Source organism: Jaculus jaculus, chromosome 5 (genome assembly GCF_020740685.1).
Source record: "Jaculus jaculus isolate mJacJac1 chromosome 5, mJacJac1.mat.Y.cur, whole genome shotgun sequence".
NCBI classification, from domain to species: Eukaryota; Metazoa; Chordata; class Mammalia; order Rodentia; family Dipodidae; genus Jaculus; species Jaculus jaculus.
In genome coordinates, this window is record NC_059106.1 from 101261206 (window position 1) to 101281641 (window position 20436).

At 35.9% G+C, this 20436-nt stretch overlaps 1 protein-coding gene across 6 annotated transcripts in view; it reads left to right on the top strand.

Moving 5' to 3' along the window:
- Pde4b (phosphodiesterase 4B) overlaps window positions 1-20436 on the top strand; it is a 467475-nt gene that overhangs the window by 63869 nt on the left and 383170 nt on the right. Inside the window, exon 1 of one of the 6 annotated variants that reach the window (XM_045149401.1) lies at window positions 15594-16103. The exons of 4 other annotated variants lie outside the window; for them this stretch is intronic. In XM_045149401.1, the coding sequence (XP_045005336.1) occupies window positions 15886-16103 (218 nt within the window). In that variant the 5' untranslated portion in view covers window positions 15594-15885. Of the gene's footprint in view, window positions 1-15593; window positions 16104-20436 lie in introns of those variants that run through there. One more of the 6 variants, XM_004661722.2, reaches the window with a different exon arrangement.

A 20436-nucleotide genomic window follows, 5' to 3' on the forward strand; every position in this document is an offset into this window, starting at 1 on the left:
GCTATAAACAGAATCAAAGGACAATACTTATATCTCTAATATTTAAGGAAAAAGAAAATAAGGAAGTTATCTATTCTTTTTTTAGATTTTTAACACATGAAGATCAAATATGTTCTCATTTTGAAATTTTGAATGGATAATGAACAGGCAGGCTAAGGCATTTAAAGCCACAGTTCTCTTTCATGTTGCCTTAAGATTGACATGAGATTCCGACAAAATGATCTTGGAATAAAATCAATTCTTTGAATGAAACTAATCTCTCTTTACAGTGTTGAGATTAAACCCACTTGCTTGGCAAGTGCTCTGCCACTGAGCTACATCCTTAGCCCTTGAAGCTCATTTTTGTCACATTCAAGGTATTTTGTGCTGTCCTTAAATATGACATTTAAAGGATTCAGGATGTGATATAGTTTGAATTGACAATGTATTTGGTGGGTTATGTTTATGTTTATATCTATGTTTAGGGCATATCTATGTTTCTATTTCAGTTTTCTTTTGTAATAAAGTATAGTGAGGTCTATAATACATTAAATGATGCATTTTGAATTCTATGACCTTGGGTTCTAATTCTTACTAATGGGTTAGCCTTGACCAATTTCTTTGTCCTTGTAGTCATTTACTTTCTTCATATATTAAACCACAATGGCCCAGAGGGTACAATCCTAAGAAGAAAGGACCATCTTTAATTTAGGTCCAGGAGATTGGGCTACCATATTTCTGTCAGAGGTCAGTCAGAGCTATGATTGTCCAAGGCCTATTTGACTGATACTCTCACCCTAGTGGACCCAGATAATAATACATTGACCCAAAAAGATTATCTTTAAGCCTTAAAATCTAGTGAAATTTGCTAGTTTTGAACTATAATTTATGACCCTTCTCCATCTTGCATAGCAGTGTTTGTTTGATGACTGTCTTGGAAACAGATGACTTGTTTGGTTTTATAACCTATAGATGGAGAGTATGTTTGCTCCAAGTTTCACCCAAAATGCATTTGATTATTTAAATGAGATTTTGGACTTAGGCAGATACTGAAATGGTTAAGATGGGACTGTTGAAAATATTGGCTTGAAGTTGCTTGACAATGAAGACATGAATTTTGGAGATCAAAAGACAAATTATTAGTTTGAATTTTTTATTCTTCAAATTCATATGTTCAGTTATGTTAAATTTAAGATTTAAAGTTTCCCTAATTTCCATGGGGTACGAAGTTAAGTCCTTGGAACAATATACTATTAGGAGGTGGTAAGTCCTATGAGAAGTAGAGGCATATGGGAAGTTCTCAAAGGGGACTTTGGGAAACAGATCACTTTCTCATTCTCTTTTTCTCCTTTTTCTCTTTCACTCTCTGACTTGTGGTGAATGGTTTTCTGCATTATACATTCTTGCTACAATGAATCACTTAAGGTTAAAAAAATGGACCCAACTGACAATGGATAGAATCCCCTAGAACTATGAGCTCAAATCACTGTTACCTATTAACTTGCCTCCCCTTTAGTGTTGGATTTAATTGGCATTACTATTTATTATATTAGGAAAACTCTGACCTACACAAAATTTTAACCTACAATACCAAAGTGATTTGTTGGTATGACTGATGTCTTTACAAAAAAGGGGATTATTAGGCAGCAGACATGCATAGAGGGAAGAAAACAGGAAGTAAAAGATGGAAAAATAATAAACCAAGGAGAAAAATGTGAAATACATTATTTATTCCCTCAGAACCTATAGAAATAACCAATACTCTTCATACATATATTTTGGACTTTTACTCTTTAGAACTATAAGATAGTGAATACCTATTAGTTAAGTACATATATGAAGAATGCATGAATGAGTACAAGTAAGGAGAAGGGGCAGATGGTCATGTTCATTGGAGGTCTTTGTGGTACCTCAATCAGCTGCAGACAAAGGTGACTTGCTCAGGATAATATCAAGATAGGACATAGACTAAGGATAGGATGCTTATCACTATTCTACAGAGGTTTCTCTCTACATAGCTATAAAGGACCTTTTATCTTCTACTATTCTTAGTGACATCATCTCCTCATAGCCCTGAGACCTATCTACCAAAGGCATCATTAGGAAACCTCTGTGAAAGCCCTAGTCCCACATAAAAGAAATGATAAAATCAAGAATGCAAACTTCTAAGATTTTAGAAATAAAGTTGGTAAAGTAATAGTGTTGCCCACTATAAAATTAATGTGGAAGCTGTAGAAATTTGTAGAATTATTATATTAAGGATTCTGGATATAGGTAAAATAGAGATAATTGTTCTAGTATGTCTCTACCTCTGGATATAGCATTAAGCTCCAGATTGAAGACATGCAAAGCCTATGCCAGAACCATGGAAAGTCAGTACTTGTGGAGGAAGCATGTAGAAGGAAAATTCGATGTAATTTGAAGGGGAGCCAAAGATTTGAACAGGTAACGAAAGAGGATCCACAGAAAGCCAGTAAACACCCAAACTACTGAACAAGATTATCCAGTAGGAGTAGAGGATATAGCTTATCCTGTAAAGAGCTTGCTTTGTAAGTATAAGGACCTGAGTTAAATATTCAGTACTCATGTAAATGCCAGGTGTGGTGGTCCTTACTTGTAATTGCAACACTGGGTATTATACATAAGGGTGATGCCTAAGGTTGTCCTCTGTTGTCTACATGCATGCTCACATGTATGCAGGCATACCTACACACAAGTGTACCCATACACATACCAACACATATACATATGAATGACCACAACACATAAACACACTAAAAAAAACACCAAAGAAAGATTAGCCATTAGAAAACTATAAACCGAAACAGTGTAAGAGCCACTGTATATATGTTTGAATCATTAAAACAATATATGCTGACAATAAGTGTTGGTGAACAAGCAGAACAACCAGAATGCTCATGTAGTGTCAGTGGAAATTAAAAGTGACAAAATCCATTTGGAAAAGAGGTGAGTCTTTTATTATAAAGGTGAACATCTACTGACCTATGACCCAGGAATTCTCTTATTATGTACTGTAAAGCAATAAGAGCATATGTTCACAGAAAAGCTGTACATGTAATTTTATAGAAGCACTATTACTAATCATTCCAAATTCAGAACAGTCTAAATGTCTTTCAGCAAGAAAATGAATAAGGATTTTAAAGCATAATTGGAAAATGGAGTACTATACTATCAGGAAATTAAAAATAGTTATGGCTATAAAGAAAGTTTGTCTTCAAAGTTATATGTGATTCCATTTGTATGATGTTACAGAATTTTAAGGACTTTCCAGTATAAGCAGAATTAAAATTAATAGTCTTTAGTCAAAGTGAGGTTGTTTTGACATAACTCCCTATAGTTGCAGTGCAGGTGATTGAGTCCAGGGCCTTATGCCTGCTAGGTAAGCATTGTGCAACTGAGCTACAGTCCCAACCCCCAAACTCTATATATGAATAATTGTGTGTGTGTGCATGTTCTTATGTATGTATGCACATACTATGGGGATGTGCAGGCACATGTGTATACACACATGTGAAAGGCAGAGGTTGATGTTAGATGTCTTCTTCAGGGTTTTTTTTTTTTTTTTTTTTGTGTGTGTGTGTGTGACAGAGTTTCCCACTGAACCTGAAGCTCACTGATTTGGCTGTACTATCTGGCCAGCAAGTTCCAGGAATGCTCCTATCTCTGCCTCCCCAGGGATTACAGGCACATGCTACTATGCAAGGCTTTATAGAGCTTCTGAGGTTCTGAACTCAGGTCACTGATCTTTCCAACCCCTCTTCTTGAAATATTTTATTGATGGGCAACCTATACCCTTTTAAAACATTAATTTATAAAAAATTGCCTATGTAAAATGGTTTGTAAATGTAAACAAGCATAAAATAGATCCCTTAATATTTTACTCTTTCTAAGAGAAATGGAGTTGATTTGAATTTTTTTTTTCAATGCATGCTTTGCTTTTTCTGTGGTTTCTGATATCACAGTGATTAGGAATTCTTAAATAAATATTTACATTTAAACTTTTAAAGTATAGGTTGGTACTGTATAATTTTTTAACATATTTCACAGAACATCACTAACAATAAAAAAAATAGTCCAAATCTCATTTTAGAGAGAAATTTCCCAAATATGCCTTTATTTCTAACATGCATGTCCTGAATACTTTTTTGAAATAACATTTTTAGATAAATTCTAGCAGACTAATAAGATTTTTGGGAGCTGGATTGCCCTCTTGAGGTAAAGTTCTAAAATTCTTGCCCTGGAAACAATCCCCCCCCCTTGTCTTTAGTCACATGACTCATTTATGATAATATAATGGGGTTAACAATGATCTAGAAAACAAAGAGAAGCACCAACTTATTGTTTTCTCCTATGTTATCTATGTTTACAGAAAACACCTAGTGAAAGAAGCACCTAATTATTCTGCCCACCAGAAAGCCCTGTGCAGAGAGGGTTTGTCAGCTCCCTGGTACCAGGATTTGTCCTGATGAGCTGATCTCACAACACTCTGGGCTTATTCAGTAAGGGTTGAATGATCATGGTGGTAATTTTTTAAAGAAATGACAGTTAAAATACTGAGCATCAGCTCATGCTCACATTTGAGAGAGAGAGTTTCTTCCATTTTAGTCTGATGCCCCCTCCCTCATTTTATTCTGTATTGGAAAAAACAGTCACCTATTCACTTAACTAGTATTTATTTAAATACTTCCACGTGGTAGGTACTGTTTAGGAATTGGGATTATAGGAATGAAAACAATAAAGTCCTTTCTCTGAGAAAACTTAATTTCTAGGAGGATGTGGTGGTTTGTATATAGAAAATCCCTTGTAGACTCCTGTGTTTGAATCCTTGATCCCCAGCTCTTTGTGGCACTGTTTGGAAGATTGTGAAATGTTAGGAGGTGAAGATTTGCTCGAGGAAGTGTGTCACTGGGAGCTGGCATTGAAATGTTCTAGCCAGCTCTCTCTGCTTTCTGCCTATGATGAAATGTGACACTGACTTCTGGCTTGTGCTTGTCATACTTTCCCTGGCATGGTGAAAATTTCTCTTGAAACTATAAACTGAATGAAACCTTTTCCTTTCTGTTAGTTTCTTCCAGTCAAGTATTTTATCTTAGCAATGAGAAAATAACATATAGAGGAATAAATAGGTAATTAACAAGTTAGTAATATTTCCTATATTATATGGTTACAGAGACTGTGCAGGAGAAAGAAGTCCAGTGGGTATTATAGCTGTAAAAAAGGATTCTTGTGAAAGATTTTATTAAACAAGTTCTACCTGTGCAGATGTGGAGGTGGTAAGCCATGTAATGTGTTAAGGAAGGGGAGTGGATGGGCAAATTGAGTCTGCAGGACTTATATTGATAATCCTCATATTGATAGGGAGCTGAGTTCAGAGAGGAACTGAAGATGGAGATGAAGAGCTCTGCCATTTGTGTGTTTTTTATCTGAGTTATGACAAGTCATGAGTGAGCAGTTCCTCTTTCTTTCTTTTTATCTATCTATGTATCTATGTATCTTTCTTCCTTCCTTCCTTCCTTCCTTCCTTCCTTCCTTCCTTCCTTCCTTCCTTCCTTCCTTCCTTCCTTCCTTTCTTTCTTTCTTTCTTTCTTTCTTTCTTTCTTTCTTTCTTTTTTCTTTTCTTTTGAACTAAGGTTTGAGGCAAGGTCTCATTCTAGCCAAGGCTGACCTGGAATTCACTATGTAGTCTCAAACTGGCCACAAACTCATGGCAATCCATGCCCAGCTCCTGAGTTCTTTCTTGATAGTACATCTCTAAGTATCATATGATTAATGTTCATGTATCTATGTTACAAGCACCCCTCCCCTTCCTTAAGATTCATGTGGCACAAGTGAAAGTGAATCTTTTAGGAACATCATCTTACTGATGGCGAATAGTTAAATATAAACTCATGGATAAAAATGAAGTAGTCACATCATATTATTAAGATATAAATAATTTTTGACTCAGGACATTTAGTACTTGTGAAGATAAAATTCCATTGATATGACCAGACCCCCTGGGACCATGTCTTTCATCTGCTATTGCATTATTTGTGTTCTTAAAAAATTATTGGGTAGTATTAATATTTAGTATAATCATTGGTCCTGTACTGAGAGTGGGAAGATCTAGGCATGATTATTGTTTGACTCCTTAATAGTGATGCAATTTTGTCTTGATATTTTTATATGAAAAATGGGCCAAATCTTCATTTAAAAAGTTGGTATTGAGTGTGTGCTTTTGTCAGACTATCTCACATTCTATAAATATAGTAATATAATTCTTACCATTACAAATCTATAATTTGTAAGTGATGGTTCTATAACCCCAGTTTTAAATTCAATGCTGAGGAACAAACACAGGGTCTTGAGCATGCTAGGCAAGCTCTCTATAACGGAGCTATGCCCTCAATTCCCTATAAGCCTTTTCTTATCTTATTAAGACTTGTTAGACAATTATTCTTTTCCAAGACAGATAGTATTTTTTTCTTCTGAGTATGTTTTTAGTGGTGTTAGAATGATTCTATAGCTCCATTTAAAAAAATTGCAATAGAAAAAGAACATGCAATTCATAGATATATAGTTCTGTAATAGTAAAGTTAATGTTTTATAGGTTGTAAGATGCTACGATTATTCTAATCATCTTGTCTTGGACTGAAGAAAGCAAATTCAAGTGTTATTAGTTGAATGGCAGTACTCAGATGGTTTGTTGTGGACTAGATAGTGAAATAAAGACAGAACCATTTAACTGTTAATATTTTTTAGTCTTAATGTACTTCTTTAAAATTATGAATTAAATTATTTCATCTCAAATATATAATTTTGTATTTATAGTAAATGTGAACAGTGTTATTTTGAGTTCAATATAGTAGGTATAGGATTCTTAAAAACAAAATGTGGTTTTGTGTCTTTAAATTTTATTACTTTTACAATAATCAGTTGAAAACTTGTCACTTAAAGAAACTTTACTCTAGGCGAACTTTTAAAATTCAGAAGATATTATTGAATATAAAAGACTGTTTTAGCAGCTTCAGGGTAAGATGGCGGCTTAGGAGCCATGCCAAACCAGCCTAGAGAGGAATTTAAGAAAATTGCAGCAAAATACACTCTTCTTCTGTAAAGTGAAGGAGTATAGGTTATTCTTAGACATAGCAGAGAAGCCTGAGAGACAAACATCCACCAGAAAGGAGGAAAATGGCCAAGAATCCCACTGAGGCTATTGCTGCCCAGATCTGAGCAACCACGTGGTGCAATCCCACCATGCTCGCCATGAGCACCAGGCAACAGCAGCGGCAGAGACCAGGCAACAGATGTTTCAACTCCATCATACTTCTAGCAAAGTTAAGAAATCTGAAGGAAAGACAGATGAAATCAACTAAAGAGCTACTGAAAGTGCAAGCAACTCCAGAAGTCTGAACTCTCCCATTCTCCACCATCAGAACTGGGAACCTCCAGCATTCACCCACCAGTGGCGGCACAGCCAGCAGAGTGGATCAGAGGTACAGCTGTGCAGCACAGCACAGAGGGATCAACTCGGGAAATCAGCATTGGTGATATTGGAAGCCACCCCAAAAGATAATGAGGCTGACTGGCCAAAAAAAAAAAAAAAGAGGGAAGACAGGGACACAGTCCTGCAACAGCTAATTTCTCTTTTCTTGTCAGGGCACATTATGGGATATATTCTTGGTTGGCTTTATGATTTTCAAATAACCTGTATTTGGGGATTGAATTTTGTTGCATTTGGTGCTTTCATATACGGCTTATATTTTTTGCTTCTGTCATTATTGGGGGCAGGATCTGATTCAGATCCAGGTTGACCTGGAACCCAATTCAGAACAGAAATCTCTACTGCCCAGCTGACAAGATTAAGGGTATAGAACAACTCATACACTTAGGGAATTTGGCTTTAAAAAACTATCTGTTTGTTTTAATCACCACAATTACATACTTTGTGCTGGTTTTTATTGATTGTGCATGTTACTCAGTTGAAGTTTAGAATTTGCCAGTAAATTATTCTACCCACTCCACTAGAAAACTTGCTTACAAGCAAACTCAATGTCTAGGATTACTTCCGTGGCTTGACTGGGAGACAAGAGCTATACCTGGCACCTTGAACTCATATCCTGAGGGTATATAGAGGTGGATTGCCACATAGGGGAACACTGCAGATAAGTAGAAACACAAGCATCAAATCAATTCAGGATTCAAAAGTTGCTACAATATGATACAAGAAACTCAATCAGGACAACACAGTCCCACCAAAAACTATAAATCCATCAGAAATGATCACCAATGAGACTGTTTTAGATGAAATGCCTGACAAAGATTTCAAGAAAATGATGGTATCTTTGCTCAAAGAAATCAGAGAAGAAATGAAAGGAATCAAAGAAGAAAAAAAAGAATTAAAGAAGAAAAGTAACTTCTGAAAGAGAACATAGGAAACCAGCTTAATGAAATAAAGAGGTCATTACAAAACATGAATAAGGAATTAGAAATATTGAAGAAAAAACAGGCTGAAATCCTTGCTCTGAAGAATATGGTTAATGTAGAAAAAAAAAAAAAAAAAAAAAAAAAAAATAAAACACCTCTGTGGAAAGTCTCACGAGTAGAATGGATTAAGGAGAGAACAGAATGTCTAAACTAGAAAACCAGGTGGCAGATCTAATACAGTTCAACAAAGAGAAAAACAAGCTAAACAAGCAAGGCATGAATGGGAATTTCAAGATATCTAGGACATTATGAAAAGACCAAACATAAGAATTCAGGGTATAACAGAAGGAGAAGAATTTCAATCAGAGGCTTAGTAGGTGTTTTCAACAAAATCTTAGAAGAAAAATTTCCCCAAATTGGGAAAGAAATGCCAGTGCAGATACAAGCATCTTTTAGGACACCACCAAGCAGACAAAATCTGAAAAGAACTCTCCTTGTCATGTTATTGGTAAGCTACTAAACACACAAACCAAAGAAAATATATTGAAAGAAGTTAGAGAGAAGAAGCGAGTCACCTACAAAGGCAAGCACATCAGAATAACTGCAGATTACTCAACACAAACTTTAAAAGCCAGAAGGGCTTGGAATGATGTATTCCAATTCTGAAAGATAAGAACTGTCAACCAAGATTACTTTATCCTGCCAAGCTATCTATCCAAATTGATGGAGAAATAAGGACATTCCACAACAAAAACAGGCTAAAGGAATTTATGACAACTAATCCAGCTCTACAGAAAATACTTGAAGGAATTCTTCATGCTGAAGAGAAAGCAAAACACACACATGATAAAATAGGAAGAAATAAACCACACTCAAATAGCAGTTAAAACAAATGAGTAAAGGGAAAATAGGAAACACTACAAAATAAGAAGAATGGTGAGAATAAATGCATACCTTTCAACAATAACTCTTAATATCAATGGCCTCAATGCACAATCCAAAAGTCACAGCTTGCAGACTGGATTAAAAGGCAGGATCCTGCCATTTGTTGCCTCCAGGAAACTCATCTCTCAATAAAAGAAAGGCACCGCCTTAGGGTGAAAGGATAGAATATGGTATTTCAAGCAAATGGGAAAATAGATCCTTCTCTTTCTCCATGCACAAGTATCAAATCCAAGTGGATCAAGGACCTTAATATCAGACCTGAAACTCTGAAATTGCTAGAGGAAAAGGTTGAGGAAACCCTTTAGCATATTGGCATAGGTAATGACTTTCTGAATATAACCCCAATTGCTCAGAAAATAAAATTTCCAATCAACTACTGGGATTGCATGAAATTACAAAGCTCTTGTACAGCAAAGGACACTGTGAATAGAGCAAAGGCATAACCTACAGAATGGGAGAAAACCTTTGCCAGTTACACATCTGACAGAGGATTAATATCCAGAGTATACAAAGAACTCAAAAAAACAGAACAAGAAATCAAACAACCCAACCAAAAATTGGGCTATGGAACTAATTAGAGAGTTCTCACCAGAAGAAATACAGATGGCATATAAACATCTAAATCTAAATCTGTCAGGGAAATGCAAATTATAACTACCTTGAGATTCCATCTCTCTCTCCCGTCAGAACGGAAACAAATAAAAATAAAAGAAAACAAATAATAAATTTTGGCTAGGATGTGATAAAAGGGGAATCCTTCTGCACAATTGGTAGAATGTAATCTGGTATAACCATTATGGAAATCAATGTGGAGGTTCTTGAGACAGCTAAAAATAGATTTTCCCTATTATCCAGCACTCATAGGAATATATATCCTAATGACTCTTCTCACTACCTTAGGGATACTTGCACAATCATCTTTATTGCTTCTCTATTCACAATAGCTAGGAAATGGAATCAGCCTATATGTCCATCCACAGATGACTGGATAATAAAGATATGGTACATCTACACAATGGAGTTCTATGAAGTGGTAAAGAAAAATGAAATTATGAAATTTTCAGGGAAATGGATGTATCTGGCAATGATTATACTATGTGAGGTAACCCAGGCCCAGAAAGCCAAATGTCACATGTTCTCTCTTGTATGTGGATCCTAGCTACAAAGGTATATATAGACATATGTGTGATATGGAACCAAAAATCAGTAGCAGAGGTCCATAAGCTAGATAAAGGCTATAAGGGAGGAAGGAGAGGGAAAGTCTTAAGGGGATGGTATTGTATATATGTAAGTAGAAGAACAGATTACAGGGAAGGAAAAGGCCTAAGTGAGGTCAGGGGAAGAGATTGCATAAAAGAAGGGTGGTAGTGGGGGGAAGGATCAATCAAAACTCAAGATACTCTGAATAAGACATGAAAATCTACTTTCTTAAATAATGGCATATCCAGAAGCCATAGATTGTTACTAGAAAATTTTCAGTGCCAGGGATGGGATACCTTCCAGTGAGTTGTTGGCCAAGGAGATCTCTGTTGCCTCCAAAACATTACAGACTATTGCCAAGGCCCTTGGTTCCCCATGAGAAAGAGATGGTAAGACCCTATTTCTGAAGACTTCATATGCCTGAGCAGCAAAGTCACTGAGAAATCAAGATGTTGCTGAGCAGAAAACCTTCTCCCTGAAACCCATCCAACTGAAAGCTTGAAAAAGCTGCACTGTATGCAGTCTTATGGGAGACAGAAGTCATCAGTGGTGAAAACAGTGGACATTGGAAACCTCAAGTTTGGCCAGACAGGCCAAATGACTGAATAAGTGTAATAGTGGCATGTCTGCTCTGGGGGAAACCAACTACTCTCTAATTAGACTGAAGGCCCACTCTATGGGAGGGAATATGTGTCTGGTACTGAAAACCTAATCAAAAGCCTATAGCAGAGGAAGTCATGAGCTTTAGGAGTACAAAGGCTGCTCTTGTCTGGATAAATGCATATATTATTCTCACCAAATTGCTCTGAAAGAACTACACTTAATGCTCATACTCATATATTAATGGTACTCTCACATCTGGTTAGAGAAGCTTCTCTTTTCAGATGACGATGACCACTGGAATGACCCAAAAGGTAACATAATGCTGAGAAGAAGTGACAGAGGAGTGTCCAGCACTGAAACATCTCACACCTTCCAAGGCTCAGGGCCCATTGTAGAAGAGGTGGTGAAAAGAGTATAATTGCTAAAGGAAGGGTACCTTACAAACAACTGTCTGGACAGAATTTGGCCTTGATATCCATGACCTTGCAATGTATAGCAATACCCACACAGACCCTCATAATAAGAGAAAAAGATGATGACCTCAAATTAAAAGAGAGACTAATGGAGAGAGGCATGGGATATGACAGAGAACAGACTTATGAGGGAGAAAGTGCTGGAGGGACTGGACAGGGAGGGAAATACCATGGTTTGTTGTCTGTAAGTATAGAAGTTTTCAATAAAATATATATGTATATATATTTTATAGCTTCTAGTTGTCAATCAAAAATATATATATATATATATATGTTAAAAAAGACTATTTTCACATGAAATAATGTTTTACATGAATGTTGACTTAAAATAATTTAAACAATGTTATATTTATATATTATAAACATAATTTTTGTCAGTCATAGTTATTAGTTGCCATTCCCTTTCAAGTTAATAAAACTTAATCTTAAGTATGTATATGTTATTCATAATGGTATATTATTTTGTTGTTTAGTGACTATATAAATTTATATCCTAGTCATTGCTTTGACAAGATGTGGATACCAGAAATTTCATTTTTTAACATTGAGACATAGTATAGTTGAATGTTCAACAAATTATTAAAGACAAATATTTACACAGTGAATCATCAAGGTTAGTTATTTCTCTTTTTAAGGAGCCAAATGGGTTGGGAAAATGGCTTAGTGGTTAAGGTGTTTGCCTACAAAGCCTAGGGACCATGGTTCAATTCCCTAGGACCCATGTAAGCCAGATGCACAAGGAGGTTCATGCGTCTGGAGTTCGTTTGCAATGGCTAGGGGCCCTGGAGTGCCCATTCTCTCTTTCTCTCTATCTGCCTCTTCCTCTCTCTATCTTTCTCAAATAAATAAATAAAATATTTAAAACAAAAAGGAGCCAGGTGATAGAAATTACATGGAGACAGGAAGGTTTCAATTTTGCTCAGTAACACTCCTTATATACTAAGGTATCAGGGCTTGAATCATTTATATACCCAAAGGCCTGTGGATCTGTTGGGGTGTGATATGGTAAATTTTTAGTAGATTGTGCCTAAAGAGAAGGAAGGTAAAACCACTGAGAATATTCCTTTGAATATTTGAATATTTGGGACCTTGGCCACACTTCATTCTCTTTTTGCTTTCTGGCTACCACAATGTACTGCCTTGCCCCAGGAACAAGGCAAGAGGGTCAGGTGACCATGGAGAAAAACCTCTAAAACTGGGAGTCAAAATTAACCATTCCTTATTTTAAGTTGATTATGCTAGCTATCTTGTCATAGATATATAGCTAAAACATGGTGAATATAATTGCTCTTGACTTTCTCTTCTGCTTAAAAAATATTATTTTTTACTAACATATAGTAGGATTTTTTTTTACTATATTTCTATTTACTTTTCCTTAGCATCTCCTGCTTCCCAACTTTCATAGTCATCTGTTACAGGGAGTAGGGGCGGTGGTTTGGTGGTTTGAGCATCTCACTTGAGCTCTTGCTAACCCAAGACTCATTCTATATCCATGGCTGGTCACAGACTCACAGTGACCCTCTTTACCCTGCTGAGCCCTGAGATTATAGGTTTGAGTCACCATGCCTGGTTATTGGTACTAATCTTTAATCTCAATATTTGGCAGTGTCTTATATTTTCTTAGCATTTCACTTTAGAAACAATGTTTGTTGCATTATTTGTACACACTTTGAAACATCTGATTATCTTTTAAACTTTGTATTTCAGTTAACCATCTTGGGTGATCATTATTTTTCCCCCTTGTATAGATGGAATTAACAGGCTTTATTTATTGTTTGGACTATTTCTTGGGCTGGAAGTCTCATTAGCCATAACATTGAGAGTAGGCAAAGTCAAAGGGGTCATATGGAATGCAATATAAGGCTACATAAAGTGGTAATAAGCATCAAAAAAACCCCTATAATTGTACCATTGTGTTCCTTTAGGTAAGTTTATATCAGTGTCTTTTGATCTAAGTTTGGTTTACAGATAGCCATATTGGGATTGTGAGATTTTTCATAATAGTTTTTGAGAACAAATTCCTAAACTGTTTATGATATTTTTGTCAACTTTGAAAACACAAATATTAGAAATATCTTTAGTGACTTCAAATTAAAATTTTATTTGTTGTAAATTACTCTGAATCCTGGTAAAAATCATATAACCCAATGGCATAGTTTTAAAATCATATTGATGGTGAAAGTCTCAGATAGATTGCAAAATTTCAGCAAATAATAATTTGCAATGCTTTCTGCTGGATACCAACAACAGTTCGTCTTTTTAAATGAGGCAGTTACAGTATCTTCAGATAGCTGCAGAAAAGTAAAATTTTAACTAAAATAATTAATGGGTACCCAAAAACCTGAGGTTTAGGTTTAGGTTGAGTGTTCCTGGGTACAGTGTGGATTCCAAAGTTAGACACTATGCGTGTGTTTATGTATGTACAGAGGTTCGCAGGGTGTACTCAAACACCTGGAATATTTATAAGTATGTGGACACTGGAACATGTACAACACCAAATGAATCTGGACAAGACCCTTCAGTTCTTGTAGTTCTGCTTCCTGGTTTCTGGAATGATTTGCTGTCCAAGTGAGCAACAGTACTGAAGTCAAATCTAAAATTCCATGATGGTGCTTATGTTCATAATGTATTTCAAATAATTTATATATTCATGTGCTTTCTGAGATACTGCTGATAAATCAGGAATTTAAACCATTCCTATTACACTTGAGTTACCTCCTGAAGGGTGCTACACATACACAATAGTCTGTGCATATTTAGTCCCATCAATTTTTAACAGATTTTGAATGATTTTGTAAGGCTGGAAGACCTTACTCACCTTAGTAGGAAAAACAAGTATCTCTTCTCCCTAAAGCCTTACTGTTAATCATCTACTTCCTGTCTGTCTTGATGCCAGGAGCTAGTTCTACTTTGTTTAGCTTGCTTGAGATCAAGCTTGTCCTGGTCACAATCATGGCCAGTACAGACTTCATAACATCCAGAAACGTAGACAATAGATTATCTCCCTACAGCCATGTGCCTTTTAGATTGTAGAAGCTGCACCCCAGTCACAACTCCACTTTCAGGTTACAGTGGTCTGTTGCTGAACTTTATCTTGCACTTGAAATCCTTACCCACATAAGTGCTAACACACTCTTCAGCACACACATACATACAGATATATACAGATATGCTATGTGTTTGAGTATACCTTGCATACCTCTGCACATACATAAACATGTGTATAGTGCCTAACTTTGGAGTCCACATTATAACCAGGAACACTGATTTTTTTCAGCTGTTACCTCATTTCCATTTGGGGTGTCTTGGCTGTCAGAAGAGGCTTTGCATTTAATACAGAGTGGCTTCTATAGGCAGTTCCTGAACAATGAGCTTAAACAGAAGCATGAGAGTAATGTTTATAGGAATAAAAATTAGGTTTTAAATTCCTTGGGGAATGAACCAAGTGCAGTGTTTTCCTGTGCACTGACATCTGTTAGATTGATGTTGTTGGAAGCTTATGGAAAAGAAAGTGGGGGGAGGACTTCAGCAAATAAGCTCTTTGTTTCAGAAATGGGATTTGGGAGGGTGTTTTAGCAGTTTCTTGGCAATCCCTGATTGAATCAGTTATTACTGTGAAGAGGACTCACAAATTTAGTGAAAATCTGAACAATCCAGGGTGTTTTTAAGGGGGAAACAACACAGTTGTTTGACTAATCCCATGCCAATAGCATTCGATAGGCAGAGTTACTATCGTGTGCTTTACCAAGCAAGATAATTCTGAATGAAGACTTTAAACATTCCACATCTTTAAGGGTCTGTGTCCCTGTCCTTTGTGTAAACAAAATGAATTAATGGGTGATAAGGCTTTCCTTACTGCCCATTAACAAATGCAGCTGTTTGATAAGATCTCTTTTTCAATACATGGATTGATCAGGAGCCCTCATGAATATTTCATGAGCTGATATATTCAGCTGAATGAATTCAGTGAGCCTCAGCGTGTAGCTTGCAAGCAAACCTCATCCACAAGGAGGCTGCTGACATAAGAAGCACTTTGGCGCATTTTCAGAGCAAAGCCTGCCTGATAAAGCTCTTGTGACAGCCTGACTTACCATTCTAGTGCCCTGCCCCTGCTCTAAGCAGCTCCTGTATTGGAACCACAGCGTTCCAAATTAAACTGCGGAGTTCACAGACTTACCATCCTCTTCACCTGCAGTGGCGTCTCTGCTGTGTATGAGGGTTTTACTCTGGATTGTAAAAACTAGAATTCCACACAGACATGACAGCAAAGAATTCTTCTGAGTCTGAGGTTTGTATAAAGACTTTCAAGGAGCAAATGCGCTTAGAACTTGAGCTTCCAAGACTCCCAGGAAACAGACCTACATCTCCCAAAATCTCACCACGCACTTCGCCAAGGAACTCACCATGCTTTTTCAGAAAGTTGCTGGTGAATAAAAGCATCCGTCAGCGCCGTCGTTTCACCGTGGCTCATACATGGTAAGAGGGGACACAGAGGCAGCTACAGAGGCTGTCACATCTGGGGTTTGCAACAGCGATTTAGAGATGTTGAAAATGGAACATCTGAATTTAGTTCCAAATGCATACCACAAGTGTGAGATGAAGGGAGAGAGCCCAGCTGAAGAATTCATAAGTGTACTGTGTGCTAAATTATTGTGTTACCTGCTGTTTCTTGATAAAATATGCTTCTGACCATGCAAACTCTTCAGAGTTATGGCTTATCTTAGGGAAATGAAGAAATAATGCAGTTTCCTTAAGAGTCAAAATTTTGTTGAATCTCTGCTGGGAGTAGATGTCTATCATTGATGATTTTTAATAGTATATTTTTGGTACAAGAAAAATGTTTTGTTTTAGCTCTGATATATTTCTTAAAATAGTAATACATAGAGTCTAACTAAATGTATTTTCTCACTACGTCTGTAGTGTATCAACTAATGAGCTCTGGATTTATCTTTATGCTACTTAAGGAAAGGGAAACTAAGTTCTCATTTATTAATTAATCTTATTTATGAATCAAAACTGTTGTAGATAAAAGAATTTTAGAGTCTCACGCTTACAGAAAATACTTAAATTTTATAGATCTCTGGGGCATGCCGTGTGTGTGTGTGTGTGTGTGTGTGTGTGTGTGTGTATGGGTGTGTGAATTCTGTGTGAAAATTTCATTGAGTCAGCCACCTTTAATATATATTTTACAAGGATTGTAAATACACTGTGATGGCCTCTTTAAATACTAGTATGATACCAAAATGTAAGTGGAAAATACAGAAATGAACTCACCATGACTTGTAAAACTTATGCTTCTTCAGATTTCTCTGATGGAATGTGATCTTGCAAATTAAGGTACCCTTCAAAATTGGGTTTCTGTTCCTCAGTTTTGTTTAATAGATGCCACAGCAATGAAGACAGCCAGTAACTCTTAAAGGTAGTTCAAACACCATGGTTTTGTATCTGCAGGGTAGGTTGTCAACCAACATCATAAATTAAGGGCATCTCTGAAATTTTGAAAGTTAATGTTCACTTGAATTGTTTTCTATGCACCTGAAATGTTTGTGTGCCTAATCTATGCATAGTGGATTGGTTAATTATAAGTTATCCATAGAAAAATGTAACTTGCATTTTATGGGCACCATTTGTTTAACCAACATGTACTCAACCTGGTTAAATATGATATGGTTATTGTTTTGTGACTGTGGGGTGTCATGTATCTACTTGCTTTACTGGAGAATTTTCTTCAGTCATGTCAAACAATTAAATGTTGCTATATAATGGTAATCTGTTACTTGTAGAAAACATGTAGTTAATTTTTGAAAACATACCAATGGTCATAATATTTTCAGAAAGTGGTTTATGTAAAAGTATGAGCAGGTTCGAAAAAGTCCCCTATCTCATTCTGTCTTTTATTCATTTATTTATTGGAGATAGAGAGAGAGAGAAAGAGAGAGATAAAGAGAGAGATACAGAGAGAGAGCGAATGGATGGGTGCACCAGGGCCTCTAGCCACTGCAAGTAAACTGCAGATGCATGTACCACCTTGTGTATCCGGCTTACGTGGGTAGTGGGGAATTGAAACTGGGTTCTTAGGCTTGGCAGGCAAGTGACTTAACCACTGAGCAATCTCTCCAGTTCCCCCATTTCATTCTTTTTTAAAAATGTTATTTATTTATTTATTTGAGAGGGACATACAGAGAGAGAAATGCAGAGGGGGGGGGATTGAGAGAGAGGGAGAAGAGTGGGTACGCCAGGGCTTCTAGCCACTGCAAATGAACTCCAGATGTGTGCGCCCCCTTGTGCATCTGGCTAACATGAGTCCTGGGGAATCGAGCCTTGAACCGGGGCCCTTAGGCTTCACAGGCAAGCGCTTAACCGCTAAGCCATCTCTCCAGCCCACCCATCTCATTCTTTATCCCACTCCCACTTTGAATTTTCTCGTACTTTGTTGAATAGTATTATTGAATAGAGAAAGATATATGGGTATATTGTTAGCTAGTTCTCATTAAAGGAACATATATAAAAATGTTCAGTTAATTAATAGGTGTATATATGTACTTACTACTTGAGTACTTACTCCAAAAGGCCATTTAGTTTTAGGTAGATAGTTCTTAAGTAATAGTTAATCTTCATAAAACTCTGGTAATATTTTCTTTAATATAGAGTTTTGGTTTCTGAATATAATAATGTGACCTTTCTTTTTCTGAAAATAGTATCTTGATGTGCTAGGAAAATAGAGCTATAAATACTGGTGTTTCTTTTTCTTTTCTAAAGAACTACATTTTAGAATGATTAAAGATCTAGTTTTACTCATGCATTATACAAATTTCCTTGTGGCAAGTTGCAAAAAGAACAATTTAGTAATATGTGAAGTTTCTTATGTTAATCAAATGATCTTATTTTAGATGACTTAAAACAAAAATTTCCACAGTTACCAAAAAGGAAAGTATATGACTTTTGTACAATGTAACACAATATATATTTAAAGAATATATTAATCATAAAACTTGTAATGCAACTTTAGATATGACTATGACTAATTTCACCCTCCCAACTCACATGTTTTCCTTGTTTATTAGTAAAACAGCTTCACAATTTGTTTTCATCTCCTGATTGATTCTATATTTATGTTAATTTTAATTGTATCTAAGTATGTTGCTAATATTTTTCAAATTCATTTTCATGAAGTATGCACATACATGCATATCATAAGTATTTAAATGACTTTCTCCCCAATCTTAAGTCATACCCTCCTTTTATTTCAGAGTTCATGAAATAGTTGCATGAGGAAATATGAGCATATATAACTTCTTTTGCCACTTCATCAAGAAGAAATGAGAGTAGTCTTTCATGATCAGTGATTGGTATTTTTCAGACCATCCATTTAACTTTGAAATTCCAAGATATGCACTTAGAAGTCACTGAAAGCCTGTTATTGGTTTATTGCAGACAATATGCTTCTTTCAAGTAGATTGCATTGATTCCAGTATCAAAATTAAAGTAATTTTCATGATGAAAGTAAACAATGGAGTGGATGAATTTTATCTTTTAACCCACTTAATAGTCTTTTGAACTTTTAGTTACTTGCAGATTTCATACTTTGATGAGCTGAACATGCACCTGTGGTTTTGAAAAACCAAGTTATAAAGTATTTGAAAATGACAAAAGATCCAGGAAACATTTATGAAATTATGTCTCAGAGAATATTTTTTAAATTTTCTGATGAAAATATATTCAGTATATTGTCGCTAATAGCATATTTACACAATTATTAATCTGGAAGGAATTTGAGTAATTATCTCACTGTGTCCTCTAACCCTTGTGCAGAATGACAGTTACTCCATCCTGGGCATATGGGTATCTGCCCCACTTTTAACACTGCAGAGAAAACATTTAAGTACCCTCCCTTAGTTTATAGTTCTGCTCCTTCATTCCTCATAATGAACATATGCATTTTTATATCATATATACTATTCACCCCTTGTGAGATATTAAGAAAAGTCTTATAACAATGGGCATGTATATGAAGATTAGCAAGTTGTCCCATATTGTCCTTTTTTAATTTACTGATTGAATATAGTTTAACATAGCTATGAGCATGAAAAAGAAAAGATGTGATTCAGCCTATTTCTAACATCTATTCTAAGTTCTTTGCTGTAATCATCCCATATATTATCTTATTTCTTGTTCTTTTAGAGTTACATATTGTATACATATTTTAAGATTTCTTTTTATTTATTTATTTGAGACAGAGAGAAGGAGAGAGAGAGAATGGGTGCGGCAGGGCCTCTAGCCACCAAAACCAAACTCCAGATGCATGTGCCACCATGTGTATCTGGCTTACTTGGGACCTGGAGAATTGAATCTGGGTCTTTAAACTTTGCAGACATGTGCCTTAACAAGTAAGGCATCTCTCCAGACCTACGTATTGTATATTCTTTAAGGTGGATATTCATGTTCTTTTAGGATCATATATTATATATTATCTTCTTTAAGCTTTATGTTCATGCTCTTTTAGGGTTACATATCATGGACATAAAAACATACATGAATTGCTTTTGCTTTGTTGAAGAATTTTAATCCATCAGTCATTATCTGACTGATCCACTACTCCAAATTTCCAAATTCTTCTTTGAATTCTGAACTTCCCAAATGGACACCAGGTTCGTTGTTAGTTGAAATGAAAAGATATAAGTAAGAAGCAAATCATAAATTTCAAAATGCATGTTTTCATCCCTAACACTAAACATGAGGTGATATAATATGAGACACTATGTCATCTTTCCTATGTATAGCCTGCCTGTTCTTGCCTAGGACTTGCTGC